The sequence below is a fragment of the Saccostrea cucullata genome, unplaced genomic scaffold (genome assembly GCF_032062105.1).
Source record: "Saccostrea cucullata isolate Sc308-1 unplaced genomic scaffold, CSIRO_AGI_Scuc_v1 ctg1, whole genome shotgun sequence".
NCBI classification, from domain to species: domain Eukaryota; kingdom Metazoa; phylum Mollusca; class Bivalvia; order Ostreida; family Ostreidae; genus Saccostrea; species Saccostrea cuccullata.
In genome coordinates, this window is record NW_026920581.1 from 657798 (window position 1) to 683444 (window position 25647).

Genomic DNA, 25647 nt, shown 5'->3' on the forward strand with positions numbered 1-25647 from the left:
TTTGAGTGAAACTATCATTTTATTGCTAACTTATATCATATATCTGTACTAAAATTTAAGATCTTGTGAATGTACATTTATCCAAAACTTTAAATGTATATTAAGTTATACAAATTTTTTTATTATGTATTCTTATGCATTTGAATTAATTGTTAAGAAAAATCGATGATTAAATCTGTTGTGAATTTAAAGTCGAGGCCTCTCTCTTCTATCATGGTGCTGTAGTGATCTTTGATTTCGGCCAGCTGGGCCCATTCTAACTCTGTCAGGCTACAGGCAGTTACCCGCAATGTTCTCAACTCTGGAAAAGACAAGTGGTTGTGAAAACGCTTTTATTTACAAGCTATGTGTTAATTATGTTGGAAACATTTGGTTATAGTTTTGGAATAGAATATTTCTACTAGAAAGGATGGATGTTCTTTAAGAGGGGTATTTAAAAAAGGAAAAGTGTAAAACTAAAATACAATGTACCGTATATACTCGCCTATAAGTCGGTTTTTTGGGAGTTAATATCTGGTCTAAAACTCATTGTCCGACTTATAGGCGAGCTATTAAAAGTATGGTTTTATATGAGGTCAGTCCATCTGATATGCAAGCTTACTAAATACAACCGACTTATAGGCGGACCGACTTATAGGCGAGTATATACGGTATATGCTCTTGAAATTTTAAACACATAGATATAAAAATCTAGGAATTGTTTCATGAATATCTTGTATACAATATAGTCCTAATACTCCATACAAACAGGAAAAGTTTTGATTATTTTTTATTTGAGATTCCCCTGCTCAAATCCAAACAGGAGAATGGTAGAAGGATGTGTTTCCTAAATATAAAGTACAATATAAATTACATAGAAAACATTTTTATGTTAAGACAATGTTAGTTCTCAGAGAAAGGGTTGAATTTAAGTACTTTGTATTAAATACTTTTGAGGGTTTAGCTTCTTTTAAAGATTGTTCATAGTTATATGGAGGAACTCATGTGAAACATGATATAATATTTCCTTACTCTTCATTAAAAAAAATGGGTAATGGAAACATTTTTTTTTTTAATAATTAAAAGGCTGCTTACCAATTTTACGTTCTCTCTGAAGCTCCATAATCTCTCTAACCGTGGAGACAAGGATGACAGCATTAAGAGTTAAGTCCCTTAGACATTGACACGTCTTCACCAGCTGTAGAATTTCTTCGTCCACCATTTCATGGGTGTTATCCAGTTCCAGCGACACAGATTCTTACAGATAAAAAATTAATGTTAAATCCTTGCTCTTAATTAGAAATAGAATATATAGTATCTTTATTATTATTTTCTTTGTTTCCACACAATTGACTAATTACTCAGTAACATTTATCCAAAGGAATGGCCCGATTTATGATGCATTTAAACAGCAGCATGAAGAAACGTGCCTTGTTTCTTCTGTCTCTGCTACTATTACAAAATATGAGTAATAAATACACTGGCCACGGCGGACATAGAAGAAAATGGCATCGCAAATATGAATACGACTACAATACCATTCAATATTGAAACAAAACAATAAAGTAGAGTTGATGGTATCGCTTCTTTTTTTTTGGGGGGGGGGGGATACAGAGAGAGAGAATTTGAGTATTCAGTATTAAATATAGCTGCAGATTTGTAGCGTTATGATTTGATATATTTGTCTTTGACCATAACGCTACAGATCCTGTAATGCAAAAAAGGTGCAATTTACGGCGCAATATTTTTTGCGCGCTTTTGGGGAGAATTTCTCCACTTTCAAGCATTGGTCAATCAACTACCTTTCACTTCCTATTTCTAGACACATTCTGTAGCCAATATGTATATTTTATACACCCCCCAACCACTTATACTCGTCCCTACAAGTGATAAACTCGCTTGATTAAAATTATTTGTGATATTACTGAAAATTCACTTCTAGCGACTTTATTGCCTGTAGAGACAACTATAAATGGTTGAAAGGTGGATAAAATATACACATTGAAGTCTACTTTCATGTGTCAAAAGTTAGGGAGTGAAAGGTAGTTGATTGACCAGAGAGCTTGAAAGTGGAGAAATTCGCCCTGGATCTAAAAGCGCGCAAAAAATATTGTGGTATATTGCACCTCTTTTTTGCATTACAGGATCTGGGGCGTTAGAGAGAGACAAATATATCAAACCATAACGCTACAGATCTGCAGCTATATTAAATACAAAGTGATGATAACTTGATCTACCTATGCAGTGTTTGTACATTAGGTGAAGATGACGTATTGTATCATTGAGCCTCCAGTCTGCATCATCATCGTAACCTGTCCAGATGTGAAAATCGCGTACAGGAATTTCCCGTACAAGGATCGGTACGATTTCGTGCATGAAACCGATGCTCTCGAACCAGAACGTAACTACTACTTTCGGACAAGCACGTTTAAGAACTCCCCATGCATTTCCACTTATCCTATGAAATCTTGGATCATTTTTGTAAACTTTAATGTTTATCATGTCTAGCTTTCCAGCTAAAGTTTTAGCAAAAAGGAGGATCACCTCCTCTGATATACAGTTGTAGTTTAACGCTAAGAATTCTACACTTTTAAATAAGGTTAAACTGTTGATGTATCGTGGTACTTGGAAAACTGCTAGACGGGGGTGGAAGAAATCCTCGATGTACATTTCTTTTATGGTATCTCCGGACTGGCTTCCGAGTGTTTCCAGAACACGAATTCCGCCCATGGATGAAAACTGAGCTGCCGTCATATCAAAGATCTGTATACGATCTTGATAGCGAAAAAATCGGACAAAGCTTGAAATCAGGCGATCTCTTGCGGTTTCACATCTCCAGAACCGTTCTAGCTCCAATCTCTCTAATTCAAATTCAATTAACTTTGAGTGGCGCATTTTAAAAAGTAATTCATTCATTGTTTTTTGAAAAAGTTTAGCTGTATGATATGAAGGATGGCTACAGTTTATTGATAAATTTTGCACATGCCTCCCCAGAAGGGTAGCAAACTGACACGCCTTCAAAGCATTGGCGTGTATCCGGTATCCACCAACATCAAAATGCCTTGTCCTCCATAAACACGGTGTGTAATACAACCTTCTCCAGTTTTTGCACGTTAGTGCCGCGTTGACTCTTTCTTCATCCTGTAGGTATTTATAGACCTCAATTATTACAACGTCTGGTAGGTGTTCCCACGTTGATTGTTCCATTTTTCCATCAGTACTTCTCAGATTTTATTTTTGCTTGTTGAAACCACAAACCAAGGGCTCCACGGTTTCTATTGTGACTTTTGGCGCACTGTGACGTTTTTGATTGTTGTTTGTGACGTCAAAACCAATCTGGGTTTTCATAAACGTTAACATTTTAAATAAAATGAGATAGTTTAAAAATAATTGATTATTATTTAAGATTCAGCGTAACAGGACAGTTCGTTCACTAACTCAGTAATTACTAAAATATATTTGATGGGTGTCTTTTTTCTGATTGGAAACGGGTTAGGTACTTGCTGCTAATTTGTATCGGTTAAGGTATGGGTAGTTGCAACAAAAATAAAGACAAAAGTGTTTTATGATATTGATTGTATGTGAATGAAATGCGGAAGAAGTGTATTATGATTCATGTAACTGTTCATGTAAGATGTGGTATACCTATTTATGACGTTACATCCGCCTAAATTATGGACATCCTGAAAACATTATTGTGACCTATGCAATGTCCATAATGTCATTCATTCTAAAGTTTGAATGATTGATGCGATCAAAATTGTGTTTTTGGTATTTAATTCCAAGATTTCCTTTTTTAAAAAACGTTTCTTTTTGTTGAAATACGTTGTTTACGTCATCGCTTTGTTCTCACAAAGACGTGCGCTTCCATGGTAACGCCACAAATCATACGCGACAACCATCATGGATCCATCGGACTGGAACGTTTTGCCAGACTTGGTTCTTTTAGAAGTATTTTCTCAACTTGGGGATGAGGATCGATTGACCACTGCGCTTGTTTGTAAAAATTGGCATCGAATATTTCAGAGTCCACAACTTTGGAGAACAAGGAGAGTGATATTTAGTGCAGAAAACCCTTTTACTGTAGCAACCAAGTCTTTAGGATTCCTGAGGTCTTTTGGAAAAAACTTAAAACACCTTACTGTTGGATTTTCAACTCCAACTTTTCGGAATGCCAAACAAATTTCGAAGGCTGTGGAATTATTTTTTAGAAAAGCATCTCGTATTTCGGACTTAAGAATAAGCGAATTTACACTTCAAAACGCCAACATGGAGGTGCGCTGGCATTTCATTTTGTCTAGAAACCGTATTGTTTCGGCTCTGTGTATGTTCTTGAAAAGTTTACAAGAAGTGTCTTTAATTAACCTTATTGCAGCCAAAATGTCGCTGACAGATGGTTGTCGAGTGTTGGAATCTCTTGGAAGAGGAAAGGCTTACAAGACTTTAAAAACGGCGTTTATAGAGGACATGTTCCAGGCTCATGTTTCCCCAAACAGACACAAACGATACACGTCGGCTATTACTAGATTTAAAAGTATTTCATGGATGTATACGAACTATGATACTATTAATAGCGTAATCTTGTCGAACATTTCCAAACATATGGGGAAAAAATTTCATAAGTTAACCTTAACAATAGACTCTGATGTCAGCTCAAATATAATACAAAACAAAGATTGGAACGATTTTTTTAACAATTGTCAAAATGTGGAGGTTGTATTGTACATTTATGCATCCGCATTTAAACAAGATGTGCCATCAATTCTTGTTTCTGGGATCCCATTGAAGGAAATAGACATTGTTTCTTGGCCGTCCACTGAGAGTGCGCGAAGAGCACTAGAATCGCAAATTTCAAGAACTCTTGGTCATATATCAACGACTTTTTGTCATCGTTTAGGTAAAAATTGAAAAATTTAAGATGCAAACAGTTAATGAGCATCAGTAGAAAAGCAGTTTGCATAAGCAAAAGGCAACAGCAAGTTTTACATTTTGAGTCGATGTGGGGAAAAATAATTAATGATTTAAAAATTGGAAGGAATTAACAACGTTGTAACTAAATTAGAATGTGAAATCAAAGTTGAAGCCAAGGTTAGCCAGGAAAGTTGTACTTTTTCGGCTGTATACTCTTTGTCGTTCTTTTTTTTAATCTAAAGTTAAACATGATTTTATGAAAAACGGCAGATTTTTGACAAATTTTGAAGATAAAGCCCTTTTTTAACCAGTTCAAGATTCTTTCTAGAATGCTTAACTTTGCACTTGGACCGGAATCCGCCGATTGACTCTGATCTTCTGCTGGTACTCAGAAGATGTCAACACCTTAAAGAATTGAACTTGTACTGCAAACTCAAGGTTGAAACAGTCCAAGCAATGTGCCAGATGCAGCAGCAACGAATGATAGGTACATGTATTGTAAAATATAACATGAATCGAGGATAATTCTAGAGGGGTTCAATATTTCGGTTATTCGAATTAGATAGGCATATGTATACCTACTTCGAAATTCTTATTCCAAATAAAAAATATATATAATAACAAAATTAAAATGATTGTTGCCATGATTTCAGATCTGCACGCCATAACTCTGGCTATACATGGTTTGTCCGAGACTGAATGGAGAACTCTGACCGCAGTCCGTGTGGACCTGATAGAGGCTGTAAGCAGGCGCAAATCACGATTATTGTGTATTGGAAATGTTGAAAATTAAAGAAAAGGTTAATCTACTTCCACTTTAATGATTCTTTTGTATATGTTTGTAAAGGCAAATGAAAGAAAATATATATTGTACCCTTGTGTACGGATTATAGGTTAAGTATTTAAGATAGCATAATTACTACTGTACACATTGAAATACCCATGTGACTTAACTTTGTATGTACTTGCATAGCTGCAAATAAGCATGGGTATTTTGCTCGATTCATCCTCCCCCCCCCCCCCCCCAGATTCTTTGAAGTCTAAGAGGTTGAACCTTCAATCATGATAAAAAACATCAAGTTACATTTTTAAGCTTGCTCAAGTCAAGGATTGAAGTTAGTTTTTCATACTGAATATAGTTTATCAATTTTTCCATATTTTGAAACTTTTTAATAAATGCGACTCAAATTTGCTCAAGTAATCAAAAGGCCTCTCCAGAGGAAAGGGAAACACACACATTGAAAAGAATAGAATATAAGAATCCTTTGAAGAATCACTGTCGCAGATTTTTTTTTTTTTTTAACTATAAAGTTCACTTTACAATGTTAATATGTTAATACCCCCCGGGTATGTCTTTCTGAAACAAAGATCGTTATTATTCGTGGACTAATCATGCGCAAAGCTAGAGGGGGATGTCAAAGGTGAAAGTTAGTATGTTGTCATAGATATGAATCTTTAAATTTGAGTGCATATAAAGTTAAATATAGATAGGGAAATATTGGGTTCGTTTAAAAAAATGTCAAGAACTACTAGGTCAAAATACTGAGATAACCAGAAGTCTCTGTCGAGACTGTAGCTCTACTGGTTTGTACTTATACCAAAGGATGAGAAAAGAAGCCATTGCCATCAGACCAAAACTATAGAAGGAGTAGCGTTTTAAAGGAATTTCACAGACATTTCTATTTTTAATAACAATTGAACACTGTTCATCGAAATCAAAACCCCCCCCCGATGCACTATTTTATGTATCTTAGGTGTAGTCTACTTGTGTGCCAAGTAATATTGAAATCAGACCAAAACTGTAGAAGAAGTAGCGTTTTAAAGGAATTTCACAGACATTTCTATCGCAAAAATTTTTAGTAACCACGGCAACATGTTCATCGAAATCAAAAACCCCTCTCTATTCTATGTATCTTAGTGTAGTCTACATGTGTGCCAAGTAATATTGAAATCTAACCAAAACTGTATAAACCGAGTAGCATTTTAAAGGAATTTCACAGAAAATTCTATTTTTAGTAACCAAGGCAACACCGTTCATAAAATCAAAAACCGATGCAATTTTTCTATTTTTTAGTGAAAAAGTCTTCTTGTGTGCCAGGTTATATTGAAATCACGTCAAGCAAAACTTTTTGAGAAGTAGCATTTTAAAGGAATTTCACAGAAAATTCTATTTTTAGTAACCATGGCAACACCGTTCATCAAAATCAAAAACCGATGCACTATTTTATATTTAACAATAGTCTACTTGTGTGTCAAGTAATATTGAAATCAGATAAAAAAAACTGTATAGGATAAAAGCGTTTTAAAGGAATTTCACAGAAAATTCTATTTTTACGTAACCATGGCAAATTTTGTACAAATTGAATCAAAAACCAATCACTTTTTTTTGTATCATCAAATGAATGAAAATTAACTTGTGTGCCAAGTAATATTGAAATCATTTTATACCAAAACTGTAGGAGGAGTAGCGTTTTTAAAAATTGTTTATAGACAGACGGACAGACAGTTTACAGTATAACGGACGGACGACGGACACCTTACCATCGCATTCCTGGTAATCTGACGATAAAATACAATGGAATCATTGTAATTTTGTGTGGTAAATGACAAAAAAGTTAAATGTTATTGGTGGCAAACACAGGTTTAATTTTTCCAGACAATCACCGAAGAAGACTCGTGGCACTTTTTTATACATATAAAACCCGCCGAGATGACAAGTCACCGAACGTATGAGGACATGGACAGACACAGGATAAGGCCGAATATATAAACTTAAAATTTAACAAATATTTAGAGAAAATCGTGTATGTGAATAAACGTTTTTATTCATTTTCAAATCTTTTCCTTATTAAATCTTGTTTGTAAATACTTCAAACAATATTGCCAACCTATGACCTTTTTTTTCACAGAAGCAATCTGTATGCGCTAGACCAATATGATGGATGTACAAAAAAGACAAAGAAAAACATGTTTTTAAATAAATCTTTGATTATGTTTATTATATCTGAACATTTACATTGTAGGTGACTGCATCTAACAATTATCATAAAAATTTGTTTGTTTGGGTTTAAATTTTTTTATTATAAGGAAATTCTTGAATTGTGTTTTCCTTGTCGGAAAATACTTTGGGGATGATGTTAGAAACGAAATTTCACTTTTGTCGGTGACCTGTCAATTAAATAATTCACTACACAAAGATGTGTATTTCATATAATATCATATACGATTTAAATACAAATGATATCAAAATGAATGTAAAATTATGTCAGTGACGATAAAGTTACTCACTCTGATATGCTATGTACAGTGACAATACATTTGCCAGCTGCAGAAACATGCATGTAACTCACCGATCTGCGACTGTACAGTTATCAAAACCTTGTATTCTTAGTAACAATTACTTCCAAAGGTGAATACTCAATCATTCATGATTATTAGATGAAAAACACTGCCTCAAACACGTCTATCCAGTGACAAATTCTCACTCAATTAGCTCTTCATAGTGAGTAGAACTCAACCAAAGAGCTCTACGCAGCAGTGAGTTGTATCTAAGATAGGAGAACCTAAGTGAGAACTACTCACTCAGATCGAGAGGTCTACCGAGTGAGAACTACTCACTAAAACAGGCCTTCCCAGTGAGTAGTACTCACCACGATAGACTTTCCTAGTGAGTAGTGCTCAGCAAGATAGACCTACCTAGTGAGTAGTGCTCACCAAGATAGACCTACCTAGTGAGTAGTGCTCACCCAGATAGACCTACCCAGTGAGTTGTACTCACCTATAGACAAGCCTTTGCAATGAACAGCACCACTCAGATAGACCTTTCTAGTGAATAGTACTCACTCACATACATGAAGATTCTCAGTAACAAGAAAATTTTTGTTTTTAAACTCAAGGCTCAAAGAAAAGAATTCCATATAATGACAGATAAGCAATAATTTGTACCTATATTTACTTAGTCACAAAATTGTTTATGTATCAATCAGTATATATGCATTTTGAACCAGTCTGAGTGATTGTGAAATTACACAGTAATGAACATTTTCCTTCAAGTCACGAATAACAGCTTTTGAAAAGCCTCCCAAACTTTTATTTGATTGTAATTGCTCAGAAAAAAGACTTTTCAACAAAGTTTGATAGTGCATTTTGTTAAACGTGCACATTTCAGAAAAATCCTAATAACAAAATCAAGCTATTTTACATAGCCAGTAAGGGGTACAAGGCTTCATTGTTATTAGTTTTTTTTATAGTTTTCTTTATCACGAGAGTGGTCACACTTTTTTCAGTGCATTTTAGTACATGTACTTTAAATATATGTGAGGGCAACATTACCGCTACATGTACATTGTATGAAAAAAATTAATAAACTTTCAATACCGCTAATTTTCTTCAAATTCCGGGCGACCATTACCGCTACATTTTTTCAAAGAAGCAATTAGCGATTGCAATTGATTCATTACCGCTACATATTCGAATCTGTCGGCAATGACAAGGAATATGAGTTCTATTCAATAGGGTACTGTACGGGAGGTCAACATTACCACTACATTACAAACAATTTTAACTCATCACCTCTACTTTACTTCGAATTACTGCTACATTTAATTAACAAGACAACTGGCGATTACTACTCATTACCGCTACATATTCGAATCTGTCAGCAATAGCACGGAATATAATTTAAGTTCTATTCCGATGTAGGAAAAAGAATTAAAGTTGAAATGTGAAAAAATAATGAGATTTGCAGACAGAATCAAGTAAATAACTGTCAAAGCTCTACATGTACCAATTTCGTGAAGACTGTCTTATTCACAAATCATTCTTAGTTTTTTTTAAACTTTTTATACGAATACTTTGAAAATACTTTCAGTTACATTCTCTTTGGTGCTATTCATTTTTTTGTCAGTCTATCCTCTGCCAATTTGTAAGAAAAATGTTGAATATTTTTGAAAATTCGGAAATGTAATTTTGTCATTTCTGTTCAATTATTTTATTGTTGAAGAATGCTTCCTGTTTTTTTTAGCTCACCCGATGAGTTTTACTGATCGCCTGTTGTCCGACATCTGTCTGTCTGTCCATCCGTCTGTAAACGTTTCACATTTTTAATTTATCAAGAACCACTGGGCCAACACAGAATTTCTGGATAAAGGGGATTCTAATTGTTATATTTAAGGGTCAACCCTTTTCAAGGGAAGAGAAAAAAAAATAAAGATCACATCATTTAAAAATCTTCTCAAGAACCACCAGGCTTGAAAACTGAAACTTTTGTGGGCGTTTTCTAGGGTAGTGTAGATTTAAAACTGTTCAGGTCAAGGACCTTAGGAGGCCATGAAAGAGAATCAAAGGATAATATTGAAATACATAGGAGATATCTTTTTAAAAAACTGAAACTTGCGTGGAAGCTTCCTGATAAAGTACATATTCTAAATTGTTTAGACCATTGCTCACGTAGGTAGGATGGGGCCAAAGTAGGGAATCAAAGTTGACATTGAAATACTGAGTATTAAATAGAATTGTTGTTAAATATTCTTCCCAAGAACCATTAGCCTAGAAAAGCTAAAATTATGGAAATTGAAAACACTAATTCTAAATGTAGTTAGCCACATTTATATTTTTAAAAAAATTGAATTTCACAGAAAATAGCAACCACGGCAACACCGTTCATCGAAATCAAAAACCGATATACAGAATTATGTATCTTATTGTAGTCTACTTGTGTGCCAAGTTATATTGAAATCAGACTAAAACTGTAGAAGGAGTAGCATTTTGAAAGAATTTCACAGAAATTTCTATTTTTAGTAACCACGGCAACACCGTTCATCGAAATCAAAACCGATACACAGAATTATGTATCTTAGTGTAGTCTACTTGTGTGCCAAGTTATATTGAAATCAGACTAAAACTGTATAGCATTTTGAAAGAATTTCACAGAAAAATAACCACGGCAACAATCGAAATCAAAAACCGATACACAGAATTATGTATCTTATTGTAGTCTACTTGTGTGCCAAGTTATATTGAAATGTAAAAAAGTAAAAAAATCAATCAGACGTTATGAAATCTAAAAATGATACACAGAATTATGTATCTTATTGTAGTCTACTTGTGTGCCAAGTTATCTTGGACTAAAACTGTAGAAAAGCATTTTGAAAGAATTTACAGAAATTTTATATCTCGAAATTACACAGAAAAAATCTTGTGTCAAGTTATATTGAAATAAAAAGTGAAAGTTGTGTGACAGGTAATTGAGTTTGGGTAGATTGTAAACTCAAGAAGAAAAAGTGAAAGTTGTGTGACAGGTAATTGAGTTTGGGTAGATTGTAAACTGTTCAGCTTACTGCTCCCTTCAGTAGTTATTATACAGAGGGAAATCTTTAAAACGGTTCTTCTCTATAACAGCAAACTGGAGCCATGATGAATCACATAAATGAGGAAGCATCCCCTGGTAGTGTAGATAATTCATTTCTGTTCAAACTATTGTAAAGGGTGAGGCCACAAAAGGTAATTATAATTTTACACCATACCAACACAGGTACACCTATGTTTGGAAAAAAAATCTTATGCAGAACAGTAGGGCCACCCATTCATGTTATTGTTGTGGCCATGAGTCTTTTGTTATTTCAAGCATGACAAATTGCATCAGTGGGGGAACACTAAAGTGACTAGTTAGCTCACCTGAGCCAAATGATTAAAATTAGTCCAATGTTGGTAGTCCTTGTCTACTTTTTACAATTTCATCTCCACAACCACTGGGCCAATATTATTTAAATTTTGTACAGAGTGTTCCTGTGTGAAGAGGATTAAATGGTCCATACCATCTTTGAAGGGGAGATAATACAGAATTAGTGAAAATTTAATAATCCTGACCCCTAGAGTAGTGTGGGCTCAGTAGGGGATCAAATTTATAGGTAAAAATATACAGGAAATATCTTTAAAAATCTTCTTCTCAAGAACAAAGCCATGATTATTCATATATACATTAGTACAGAAGCATCCTCAGGTAGTGTAGACTCTCAAGTTTGTTCAAATAACCCCAGGTTGTTGGTTCCCCTCTGGAGGTGAAAAATTCAAACTTGTTCATCTTTTTTTCACACAAGCACAATACTGAATAAAAGGTTAATCCATGCAGTTGTGCACCTTTGCAGAATGTCCTTTAGTAGTATGTCAAACAAAATTTAGTATCCACGATGAAAATTTTATTTTGTGAAATGCAGTAATATAATTTAACAAATACTGAAAGAGTTCAGCTAGTCTAAAAAAAAATATCCAGGAAATAAAACAAAAATTGAACATAGCATCATGATAAGTAAGCTTGACAGTATTTTGTCTGACCTCAAAGCACTAACAGGAAGATTCATTTTAGATTATGCACCAATGTTCAATAAAGATTAATTTCAATTCATATACTCTATTTCTAGTATTAAATAAGATAAAGCATAACATAATCACAACAAGAATCCCAAAACAATGACACTATAAAAAGGAGTACGAGTCTTTGTCCATTCTATTTGCTGTCTACTGCATACATGTGCTTGATAAGATCCACTACCCTGTAGCTGTACCCAAACTCATTGTCGTACCTGCGTAAATATAACAAATAAAATATCAGAGAGGTTTACTAGTATTTAAAACAGAGCTAATAGCAATATATCATGGAAATAGAGGTCAGTGTAATACACTGTAAAAACACGGTGCCAAAATTGCTTTGCACCGAAAGACAGGTCACCGACAAAAGTGAAATATCCTAAAATAGACTATGAAGATTCACCGACAATAGTGTCAGTGTAATGAAAATGGAAACAACAATGTTTTTATGAATACATTTCGTGACATTAAAAACTTCAGATATAATAAACATAATCAAAGATGTATTAAAAAACATGTATTTCTTTGTCTTTTTTGTATATCCATTATCCTCAGTGTAGCCCAACAATTGCTTCTCGTGAATCTGAAGCTGCTTTTAAAGGTCATAGGTCGGCAATATTGAGTGAAGTTATTGATTTAATGGAAAAAAAGATTTGAAAATGAATAAAAACGTTTATTCACATACACGATTTTCTCTAAATATTTGTTAATTTCGATGTTTTATATATTCAGTGGATGATGTGTCTGTCCATGCCCTTTCTTTCGGTGACTTGTCGTATCGGCGAGTTTTATAGTGTTGGTGAAAAAAATGATTTTGAGGTCAAAAGGTCGGTCAAGGTGAGTTGTTAAAACACTTTCGGCCACCTGAACCATTTGAGCTATTGCAATGAAATTTTATATAAAACATGTGGCAAAATTGCATTTTGCTCCCAAGTCGTAAATTTATACATTCTGTATGTGTGTAATAATCAGGAAGTAGAAGATTTTGAGCTTATGCAATATTTTATACCAAAAAGATTCTCAAATGAAGATTATGTAAACACAAACTGGCTATTTTTAGCAGGGGCATGAGGAAATGGAAACAACAATGCAATCATTATATGACCAAAACATTTCAATGATGGGACATTAAAAACTTTTCTTACCATGAAACAAGCTTAACAAAGTTGTCATTGAGAGCGATTCCAGCCTTGGCATCAACTATGCTGCTCCTCTTGTCCCCACGGAAGTCCTGGGATACTACATCATCCTCAGTGTAGCCCAAAATTCCTTTCAGTTCATTTTCTGAAGCTGCTTTTAAAGCTGCTTTGATGTCATTGTATGAAGCCTTAAAGAAACAATTTCTGGATTTTAATATTAAACATTCTCAAAATAATTTATATTTTAAAAGTTGTTTTATCCAAATGTTGTGTCGTAAGAAATCTTGCATGACGTTTTTTCAAATAATTCAAATGTTTAAAATTGTCTATTCCAGAATATTGTCTAGTCTGGCTAATTTTGTCTTCAAGATTAGACATATTAATAACCTAAAAGAATTTTCAAAATAAAATCCAACATGATATATAATATATCTGCAATAAATCTTACCCCCTTATTGAGCCTGCAGGTTAAGTCTACCACTGAAACATCAGGAACGGGTACACGGAAGGCCATTCCAGTTAGTTTTCTGTCAAAATATTTCGCTATTTTATCAAATGTCCATTGTTTATTAAAATTCAACATGACTTATTTCATTGAGTTGTTAAAGCAAAATCCTGTTTACAACATGCAAGTAAGACTATAGAAAACTGAAGTATTGAAAAAACAACTGAACCATACACCTTACAAAGCACAAGTCTGGAATGAGTCTAGCTATTCATTATGCAGCTTGCCTGACTGATTGTGACAAAGAGTACCGGTATCATTTGAGGACTGCATGAATTATTTTCATATCAAGTCAAATCTCTTTATATACTCACCCATTCAGATCGGGTATGACCTTTCCTACAGCTTTAGCTGCTCCAGTGGAGGAAGGAATGATATTTTGGGCAGCGCCACGCCCACCGCGCCAGTCTTTGTTGCTGGGCCCATCCACCACCTTCTGTGTGGCTGTGTAGGCATGTACTGTTGTCATCAGACCCTCAACAATTCCAAATTTCTCATGGATGACTTTTGCCAGGGGAGCGAGGCAATTTGTAGTACAGGATGCATTGCTGAAATTTTAAAAAATCTTTTATTGTTATATGGCAATGTATTATTTTTCAATGACTTGACAATTATGTCTTCTAAAATTCATTTCATTTTATATAAAAATGAATTCCAAATGGATATGGAATCCTATCCTAATAGGTACTTAGTAAGCCCTACAGATGTTGAGAGTTTGTCATGCTATGATATATAACTCTGGAATCTTAGATAAGAATGGATTAAAACTTCTTGTGTTTTGCTGCCCATCACCTGTGTGTCAAGATTTTGACTTAAACTTTAGGGTACTGAGCATATTGAGCAATAAGACATTGAAATTTATGAAATTGTTTTAAGTCTGGAACCTTTGATTGGATTCAACCTTAACAAAATTTTGAATGTGAGGAAGTCCTCCTGTTTATATTTTACCTGACAATTTTCAAATCCTTGGTGTATTTTTCTTCATTGACGCCACAAACAAACATTGGGGCATCAGCTGAGGGGGCGGAGATTATGACTTTCTTGGCACCTCCTTTCATATGGGCCTGAAACATAAATTGCACTTACACTTACAGAGAATATCTACATATTAAAAATTGTTCAGCCAACAGATCAAAGTTTAATCTGCAATATGTCAGAGAGCTTTTTTTTAAGCTACATATACATTTTGTGGGGACCCAGTTCTTAGGAAAGAAGGAGTATTTTAATGTAACATTTTAATTTTTTTTTTTTTAAAGTTCTCCTACTATATCACAAATGTAATAAGTTTAACTATAAACCCTAAAGAATGCTGAATCACAACGGAAACAGTTATATCACATGCCAGAAATAGTTATATCGCCCAACGTAAACAGCAATAAAACCCTCTTGATCACTTTCAGGTGTGTTTATTATATGCTTTTTAGATTGCTTCAAGATTTAATGATGTTGGTTGCTAAGCAAATGTATTTATGTGAAGGTAATTCTTGATGTCTTGAAAGTATGTTTGGATTATTTGTCTAAACTTACAAAATTTTAAATGATTTTTTTAATTTTGAAAATGTTATAAAATATATTTCACATGGCTTCTCGAGTGGCTTTACCAGAATGTTTGCCCCTCGGTGACATAAAAACCTTGAAGTGTTAAAGTCACCCTCTGCGTTTGGCACAAATGACTTAATATTCAAAGACTTTCCAAAAAGCAAACATTCTGGTATCTCAACCTTGTAGCCATGTAATATATGTTTACCATTTCTTGATTGTCTGTCCTTGAAATCCAAGGAACTTTGTGTTAAGTTTGGTTGACTTTTAAAAATGAAAATTGAAACAGTAATATCTAAGATAAGGAGAACAAGTACCATGGAAAGAAAAACAATTCGAGCAATAATTTTCAAATTTTCCCAGTGCTTCTGAAGATGAAGATATCAATACTAAAGAATAAAATTCTCTTGGATTGGTATGCAAATAGCATTTTGGTATATAGGTTACAATCAGATGCTAGAGATAGACAAATAAGATGGACAGAAAAGTTAACTTGACTATTTACCTGGGTAAAAAGTAAATAGTAACCAAAACAAAATGTTCCAAAACAAGAGACATTTCTTGATTCTACATACCCCTGCTTTGTCCAGAGTTGTGAAGCACCCAGTGGAATCTACAATGTACTCAGCTTGATCTTTGGACCAAGGAATATTAGCTGGATCTCTCCTACACAGAAAATATTGGAAAGTTTTGAATCAGTAGCTTTCCAAGTTATTTCACTAGTATGTGTTTAAGAATTCAGATGAAAAATATTTTACAAAGTGAAACTTACTCTGCATATACAGACATAGCCTTTCCATTGATCACTAGTTTTCCACCTTCAGTTTTGATTTCACCCTCAAATACTCCATGTGTTGAATCATAACGGAACATGTATACCTGTATTATAAAGAAGACAACATTTTTTATTTTCATAACATTTAGACTGCATTCAAAGGTAATATTTATTTATCAGTACGTGATAAAATGGCTATTTTTATAAAATAAATTAAGCAATAATTTATACAGGGTTTAACAAAACAGACTGCAGACAATCATTGATACTCATGTAATCAAAGATAAATGTCAGTCATACCATATACTCAAGGTCGATGAAAGGGTCATTGACTGCTACAACATCAAGCCCTTTATCTAAAGCTGCTCTCAGTACAAGGCGGCCAATACGCCCAAATCTACAAGTCAAAACACACTAGTATGTACTTAAATATGAGGGTAGTATGATCTTCTTTATGTTTATCAAAGTATCATGGTCCATCTATTTTTCCATTGATCATGAAAGTACTAATAATTTTACTAGGGATGTCAATGAATAGTCGACTATTCGACTGTCAGTCGAATGGACCGACGATCGAATAATGAAACAACATTCGAATATTAAAAAAACGCAAGAAAATGGGGGTGATAATGAAATTTTCATCTCAAAATTGAAAAAAGGTCCTTCCTCAAACTACACAGTTGAATAGGGTACGTTTTCAGACGAATAAGAGTCACAGTATACAAATAATTTTCCGCATTGTACATATGGAAAATACAGTAATTACATACTGCGATTATTATTTCTCAATCACTGACTTTTTTTGTTATTGTACGTATTAAATTATGCAACGCCATACTGGACTATGAAAATTATTTAATTGACTTGTACCAATTATATTTATAAACTCTAGGAATTTCAAATGCTTAGGAAAACACAATATTTGCATAGCCGTGAAGTTTTAAAGTTCGATAGTAATTATTAGAAAATAATCTTACATAAAGGACATTTTGATATATAGCTTGGGCAATCATTAATTGAAAACAGTATTTAACATTTTCATCGGAGGTGTGGATAGTCTGTGTTTACAATTCCCCATTTCCAATTTATTTCATTTTCCCAATTTATTTTAATTAATAAGCTTTCAAAAACACTGTGCTATTAAAAAAAAAGAAAGAAATGTTGTGAATAGTCGACTATCGTTCGAATAATGCAATCGAATGTTCGACTAAGGAAAATTAATATTTTGACATCCCTAAATTTTACAGAATGTTAATGAAAGTGTCTCAAGTAAATTAATGAATGTGACAACACTTTAATGTTCGTTTTGCAACTGAAATACATGTACATGTATCAAATTCGCCATTTCAGGCTTATATTTATCAAGTGCATTACATTAGGGGTGAAACGATACACCTCATTCAAGGTTCGATACATATCGTAAAATTTGGTCTTGGTTCGGTTATTTTCGATACGATACATTTTGATAGAAGCCTAAGAAGGAAACAAATTCAACTGTTGTATTAATGTATTATGCTTCCTTTTACTTAACCTAGTCAAATAATTTATGTGCAAAATAGATAGAATAAATCAATTTAATTGATTTGACTGTTAAAAATTATCTTACAAACTTTAAGTCCACAAAAATTATGTTTTTGAACTAACTATACAGAGAAGCATGTTTATACCTTATGCCAAACCTGACTGAATGACAATCCCGACTGAAAAAGGAACCGAACCAAAAGTAGAAATTTTGTACCATATATAGAACTGAAAAAATACCACGGTGAATCGTTTCACTCCTACATTACATACCCATTAATTCCAACTTTAAGAGTCATGACTTCTGAGTATTTCCTTGATCAAAATCCTAAAAAAAAAAGAATAAGTTAATTCTAAAACTACTTAATTAAAATAGTGTTTGCTTGCCCTCTCCTGACTCTGGGTAATATTACTGGGCCGGTAAAGGTATATGTAGGAAAATCTTTTTTCCAGAAAATTTCCTTATATTTATTGACCCGATAAGAGGAATAAAAAGGAAAAAAAGTTTTGAGTCAGGCCATTTTTAGTCAGCCGGTTCTTTTAAAGATGACCTTAAGTTACCATACAGTAACATTGGACAAAAGTGAAAATGTATTGTTCACATGTTTACTTGTTCAATTGTTAAATTCTTGTTGTACTAATATACCCCATGAGGGGGCTTTAGTGAAATAAAATGTTTCAAGTTTCAAGAATGAGTTAATCAGAAGATAAAATGTTTCAAGTTTCAAAAATGAGTTTAAATTAAATCAGAGTCCCCTCTCAAACCTGTGACATAGGGATCATATTCTTGTGTAAACCACATCTTTATAATGAATTTAGACTTATGGTGTATGCAGATGAGGGGTAGACTTTACCGGTCCCCAGATCAACATGATCGGTATGGTCGTTGCACTTTGATGCAAGATTTACATCACTCAACTGATAATGGTTAGTCTTGGACACTATTCCACTGATTAGAATTAGACTTGCACCCACCAGTTTGGTAGGTATTAAAGTTAGCCCATGCACAAGTATTTGAATGCTTAATTAGGGTTACTCTCGCATCCACCCTAGAGATTAGGATTAGTCCTCATGAACACACTTGTATTATTTGATAAATTAGGATATAAAGGCTATCAACTGTCAGGGAGGTTTGGGTTCATCTTCACAGACCATTAAAGAGGGATCAGGGCATCTTGTTCTCTTTGATTAAGAAATTCAGTTGCATCTGTATTTTTTGCGAGTTCTTAATTTAGCTGAACAATTACATCTAGTTATACCCCCTGCTTGAAAAGTGGAGGGTATATAGTAATCGGTATTTCCGTCCGTCCGTCTGTATGTCCGTCCGTCTGTTATGCTTTGGGGTACCCATCTCTTATCCGCAACTCCTCTCATACCACTTAAGGAAATTTAATGAAACTTTCACAGAATCTTCATTACATATTGCCATTGTGCACCTCCTATTTTACTTTTTGATCTGACATATATTTTGGATTTTCCAGAGCAAAACATGGATACTGCCATTATATTCATATGGGGGGCGGGGGGTATCATTTAGTGAGCTCATTGCTCACAGTACCTCTAGTTTTCTTATTTGAAACTAGAGGTACTGTGAGCAATGAGCTCACTAAATGATACCCCCCGCCTCCCATAATATCCATGTGTTGCTATTGTTTTAGGGTAATGTGTAAAGAGGAATACTTAGTAACTCGTCCTATCAAATGTTATCCAGAAGCTTCTATATGTGACGTCATAGGTAAACATAGGTAATGGCAATGTCCATTTTTTGCTATGGGAAACCTCAAATATGTGTCGAATAAAAAGTAAAATAGGAGGTGCACAATGTCAATATGTAGATCTAATAAAGATTCTGTGAAAGTTTCATTAAATTTCACTCAGTAGTATAAGAGGAGTTGCAGATAAGAGATAAAGCGTAACAGACGGACGGACGGATGGAAATCCCGATTACTATATACCCTCCCACTTTTCAAGCGGGGGGTATAAAAAAGTTCATAAGTATGAAAGAAACCATAAATGTATCTTGAGTTGCCTATGGCAATAGTATATTTTTGCATGTTTTTCTGGGGACTAGAAAAAAATGTTTGTTGTAGGTGACAATAATTGAATTGTATGGGATGGGTGGGAAAAATTAAGGAAAAAATACTAGGCCAATAATCCTAACACAAAATTTGGGAGAAAATGAACAAGCAATCGCTAGCTGTGCACTGTACACAGTCTCAGTAAACATTAATAGTATACAAGTACCCATTCAATTGTGCACCGACCCTTTAGGCCTTGACCCCTTGACTGGGTTTACCTTAAAATTATTTTGCACATGTGTTCAATTCTTACATCCACAGTCGACAAACAAAATTACACAAATTCCTTAGAATTAATGCCTACCAGTAGGTATGTAGTAAACTATGCATACGGAAGTTCAAAATATACCTCTTTTTTATTTCTTACAGAACCCTGCACACAATGCTGTGAATACAGTACTATTGTTGACCGGCTCGGATGTCGGATTCTCCACATGCACACACGTTTGCCGGTTCACGTAGACCCGTTCACATTTGTCTCAAATCCTTTTATGACTTGCTTACATCATGCATTTAAATATTCCTCTCTCCATAATATTTGCGTTAACAGAAAAATACATTTTCTTCTACTTCTATAAATAATCCAAAGACTTTAAACAAATACATATAATACTCACCTTAGCTTCGCCTCTTTTCCCCTTCAGGCCTTGTCCTTCCTCAATGCCAATAAGCCACACGCATGCGGATGATGCACGTTCGATATTTTTTTGGATTTTTCATAGCTGTAATATATCTCGGCAAACCTCGGTTGATTCCGTATACCACTGTATAGAAGGTGAAATAATAAAATGCGGTATTATGACTGCTTTTTCTTGTAAGATAAGTTACTAACAATGTTTTTTTGTGTAAATTTTATTGCATCACATATTTCGGGATTCCAAATTTGGCGAGGAAATGCAGGATGATTCTGTTTACGGATTAATCAAAGTACTGAAAGTATTGAAGTGAGTCCAGAGTCTTCTACGTAGCTTGGCTGATCAATGAACATTTTCGAGACAAATTGAGTCGGTTGTAAGTCCCTACTTACATTCACTAAATATAATTAATAACACTGTCATTATTGATGCCCTGATTGAGCGCTATCCGTGGAGAAGATTGACTTTATTTAAAGTATGTACGCACGTGTGTGAGAAGGGGGGGGGGGGGGGGGTCCACATTAAAATTATCCCAGGGAGTGTTGAGATCTGCAATTTTATGTATTGCAATAAAGTAGTGGCATGGCGACATTTTTTTTTTCTTGGTGACAGATTACACATATAAACATGTTGCATAGGCTTATATTTGATTTCATTACATATCCTTTTATTAGTGTGATATCCCTCTCCTTTTTCAATTAAGCATATGTCAGGTATATATGTACAGTGTATATATATATATATATATAACTGGATGGTTTGCAGTCTATTGTTTTTTGAAAACGATTCAATTAACTCTAGATGATTTGTTGTTGATTTTTTTTTCAAGCACTCCCCTCTTTTATTCAAGATTGTTTCGAACGCAACGACCTGTATAGATTAATACAGTATATTTTACAGGTATATTTATAAGAAGTGTTTTATTTTTCCCATTTTGCATTTTTTTCATTTTCTATTATCGAAATATTTATTAAAATTTCAAAGTAATTATAACACGCCACTTTAGATCCACCACAAAACTGACAAATACGGAATTCCCATTAGCATATTGATGTAAACTTCCGGCCCCCCTTGGCAATGTTGAAGCAGTAGGTCGAGTTTGGCGAGTGATTTTTAATATTTGCAAGTGTGATGCGCCTTTCTGGCTGCAGTGTCCGTAAGTTTAGACCTCGAAAGACTGGCCACAGAAAGAATATGGTTGCAGGGAATTTATTTGACGGAGTTTCAGACGAAAATAAGAGTGATGACCTACTTCGAAAATCCAAGATGGCAGGTTTCGATGGGTACCTTGTTTATTATTAGGCATGTGTATATATTTTTTTTTTTAAAAGAAAAATAAGTAACGTTAGGTGCCTGCGTAAATAACAGATTGAATATGAATCAAAATGAGTAAACAACTATATGCGGTTTTTGCAATGGATATAGTTTAATTTGCATTGTAGAATCTAAATTCAATGTTAAAACTTAGTAATGATGCAGAATTTTAGAAATAAAGGTCTGGACCAAAATCGACTCAAAGGTAGGATTTCATTTGTCATACCGGCGTACGCCGAATGCGCCGCTTGACCTTTCGTAACCCGGCTTGTTACTTCATTTGACCGGGGAAGGTTCGCCGGCGTACGCCGTATGCGCCGGTCTGAAATGACCGGCGAGGAAATCGCCGGTCTTGGATATATGGCGGGAAGAGAAAACAACTGTGAAAATGCAGATACTTTTTACCAAATCGACATGTTCTTTATTTGTTTGCATATTTTGAGCAAATCTCTATTCAAATATCTAAAAAATGTTTTTATTCTCTGAAAAATAAAATTTTTCATGAGGTCCATGGGTTTTTTTTAAAATTGAATTTCGAATTATTCTACTAAAACATAATGTAACAAGATGTGTTTGTGAAACACTGATGCCCCCGTATGGCAACATAGCAAAGATTAAACTTTTCTTAAATGCAAATAAATTTAATGGTACCAAAAGTAGGGTATTCTCACTGGAAAACAATTGTGAAATTTGAAAGTAGGCCAATGTTAAAGTTTTTTCAATCAGTGCAAAATCTCCAAGGTCAAGGTCAAAGGGTCAAGGTAATCGGTATCCAATGAAAGATCTTGCCACATAGAATGCTTATGTAGAGTATGGAAGCCTTAGCCCTAACCATTCAGAAGTTATGGCCAATGTTAAAATTTTTTTTGAAGTAGGTCAAACTCTAAGGTCAAGGTCAAAGGGTCAAATTTTCTTGTTAGCAAATGAAAGGTCTTGTCACAAGGATGAAATATCTAAAGTATGAGAGCACTAGCCTTAACCCTTTAAAATTTATGGTCAAGGTTTGCTTTTTTAAAGTAGGTCAAACTCAAAGGTCAAGGTCAAAGGGTAAAAGTGCTTGGTATCCAATGAAGGGTCTTCTCACAAGGATTACATATATAAAGTATGAAAGCCCTATATATCAAAAGTTATGGCCAAGGTTAAAGTTTTTTCATAAGTACAGAAATCTACAAGGTCAAGGTCAAAGGGTCAAGGTTGTTGGTATCCAATGAAAGGTCTTTCAACAAACATTACATATGTGAAGTATAAATGTTCTGGTATCTACTGTTCAAAAGATCTAGCCAAAGTAAAAGTTTAAAATTTTCATGTAAAAGTGGGTCAAACTCCAAGGCCAAGGTCAAAAGGTCAAATTTGGTGGTACCCAAAGAAAGGTCTTGTCACAAGGAATACACATATGAAATATGAAAGTCATAGCTCAACTAAATCAAAAGTTATGGGCAAGGTTAAAGTTTTTGCGGACAAACAGAGAGACAGAGAGACAGACAGAGAGACGGACGGACACGACAAAAACTATATACCCCCGAAACTTCGTTTACGGGGGCATAAAAACTTCGTTTGCGGGGGCATAAAAAGTGATAAAACTCAATTAATTGATTATCATTTAGCGTAATTATTCATTTTTAAAAAATGTTTTCGCCGGTTTACTTCATTTGCCTCTTAGCCGTTTTACGCCGGTCATATGACCGGCGCAATTCGGCGTACGCCGATCAGTGACAAATGAAATTGGCCCAAAAGTACAGGATCGAACGTTTTTTTAATATAACAGGAATACAAGTGGAATGTACATAATTAAGTATTTGGATAAATTTGAGAGAAGTTTATTGACATGAAATTGAAGATTCTTTAAAGGTTCAGGACTTTAAGTAATTCCGGATTGCAACCGAGAAAGTCCTCGATTCGTTATTTGTGTAAGACCCACGTATTTGATTTCTAAACTAAATCAAATTGTCCTTTACCTAACTTCTCAACCCCTAAAAGCATTTTGTTCAAAATGCTACACTATATTAAAATTTAAAAAACATTCCTGCATTAAATATGCTTCAGTGAATTAAAGTAGTTTAGAACATAAGTAGAGAAATGAAAATGTAAAGAATAAATGATTGCGTTTAAACAACTTGATCAAAATAAATAAAAAAAAATATATGAAAGAATCTCAATATGAAATGTACATGCGTTTCTACACACACGTTCTCTGCAACTTTGAAATCAATATAATTATTTATAAATATTTCAATGTGAATGAAATAATTAACGTTTCATCTATTTATTATTTTTATCTCGTATGGTGTACAACTCCTTTGAGAAAATGTCGTCCATAGTAAATCCGGAACTGCTGAAATTGGAATGTTGTGAAATTTGCTCATTATTTTGGAGATCCTACGTAGTTCAATGATGAAACCCATGGCCAAAGTTCTTTAGAAAGACGATACACCAGTGTCTTATACGGCGTCTTATACACATTGTTGCAATTAAATAAGGTACCCTTAAAAAGTTTCAAAATACATGTACTCCCCAACTTAAGAAACAGCATGTAATTTTCTTTCCAATCAACGTCACTACAGCGCTTCTTATAGTAAACATTAAGGACTTGACATGGAAAAAGAGACGGATTTGTTGATCTCGCATTATCGTCTAGATTTTTGAGAATAAATACAGCTTTATTCATACAAAAATTTACTAGAAGCAGAAACTTTTTTTGTTTATTTTTCATTTTTAAACAAAAATTATCCAAAACTGTTCAAATTCGAAACTAGTTAAAGCACCGTTTTAAAAAAAATGAAGTAAATAAGATACCTTAAGTTTATAGTACAAGTTTCAGTTATAATATTGGACTTTCAGTAAGGCGCGGTATTCTCGATGTTACACAGTTAGCGTCTGAAATTTACACAGCCTTCATTCACTGTTGAAATATACATTCCGGTGAATGTCAACGAGTGTATCAATGATCCAATGATATTGTTTCGTACGGCAGATACTGATAGGCGGGGCCTATGTCGTCTCATCGTTGTCAACAACAATTTAAAGTTGCTGATGTTATTTACTTCTTAACCATTTAGAATCTATTCGCCATTTGAGAGACGTCAATTACGTATTGTCGAGAAAGTCACGCCCTACTGAAAGTCCAAGGTTAACTGAGAATCGTACTAATATTGATTTGTGCTGGCCGGGAAACTGTGGTTGTTTTAAGGTTACATTTCAAATGCACACGAAGTGCCAAAAGGCAGCTTCAGTTGAATATGATAGCTATTCAAAGCAAAATGTACCAAAAGCAGTTAACAAAAATGTTGAAAAAAGGTTATCATTTCATGAAAATAATCATACTCTTACAAAAGAACAATCCAAGGAAAACTTGTGACATTTGGCGCGAAATGATTGTGGCACTCCTTTCATGGAAGACAGACTAATCCGGTAGTTTAGAAACCTAGCAAAACTGTTTCACAGACATTTACACATAGTACTTTTGCAAAGAATAAACAAATGCGTACAAAAAAACTGAATGAAGTAAACATATGAATATTTTGTTACAGTAATATGGTTCGTTCTCTGCAAGCTGTTTTTGTTAAAATGCAGGTAACAAATTCCGATCTCTAGATCGGCTTGCACAAAATCTAGTTCATTGGGTATGATTTCTTAGTTTCGGGCCATTGAAATATTGATCCTTGCACTGCCTGACCGCAAAAAATTTGTACCTTATTACTCAAGTTACTGCAACAATTTCGGGCGGTGGGGTAGAAAAGAAAATTTCATGTTTTCATTCATGTTGGAAAAGCCAACTTTACAGTTGGAAAAGGTCAACTTTAAAGTTGGAATTATTGTTAATTATTTTTTTAAACTACGTTTAGATTTTAGAGTGATATTCCACTGTTACATGTATATGCACTTATTA

The 25647-nt window shown here is 34.1% G+C and overlaps 3 protein-coding genes across 3 annotated transcripts; 1 reads left to right on the forward strand and 2 right to left on the reverse strand.

Annotated features, from left to right (window-relative positions):
• Nucleotides 1–45: 45 nt before the first annotated feature.
• Nucleotides 46–3274, reverse strand: LOC134252025 (F-box only protein 39-like). The gene is made up of 3 exons (XM_062734445.1): nucleotides 2217–3274; nucleotides 1075–1236; nucleotides 46–301 (listed from the first exon to the last, which is right to left on the reverse strand). The coding sequence occupies exons 1-3, from the start codon at nucleotides 3184–3186 to the stop codon at nucleotides 153–155; spliced, it is 1281 nt and encodes a 426-aa protein (XP_062590429.1). The 5' UTR covers nucleotides 3187–3274; the 3' UTR covers nucleotides 46–152.
• A 563-nt stretch (nucleotides 3275–3837) lies between these two features.
• Nucleotides 3838–5699, forward strand: LOC134252013 (F-box only protein 39-like). The gene is made up of 3 exons (XM_062734435.1): nucleotides 3838–4876; nucleotides 5219–5377; nucleotides 5544–5699. The coding sequence occupies exons 1-3, from the start codon at nucleotides 3883–3885 to the stop codon at nucleotides 5681–5683; spliced, it is 1293 nt and encodes a 430-aa protein (XP_062590419.1). The 5' UTR covers nucleotides 3838–3882; the 3' UTR covers nucleotides 5684–5699.
• Nucleotides 5700–12064: 6365 nt separating this feature from the next.
• On the reverse strand, nucleotides 12065–20532 carry LOC134252042 (glyceraldehyde-3-phosphate dehydrogenase-like). Its single transcript, XM_062734466.1, has 10 exons — nucleotides 20430–20532; nucleotides 18008–18062; nucleotides 16514–16610; nucleotides 16211–16317; nucleotides 16014–16104; nucleotides 14848–14963; nucleotides 14214–14447; nucleotides 13843–13921; nucleotides 13401–13582; nucleotides 12065–12470 (listed from the first exon to the last, which is right to left on the reverse strand). Exons 2-10 carry the CDS (start codon nucleotides 18031–18033, stop codon nucleotides 12395–12397), a joined length of 1008 nt encoding a protein of 335 aa, XP_062590450.1. The 5' UTR covers nucleotides 18034–18062; nucleotides 20430–20532; the 3' UTR covers nucleotides 12065–12394.
• Nucleotides 20533–25647: the final 5115 nt, after the last annotated feature.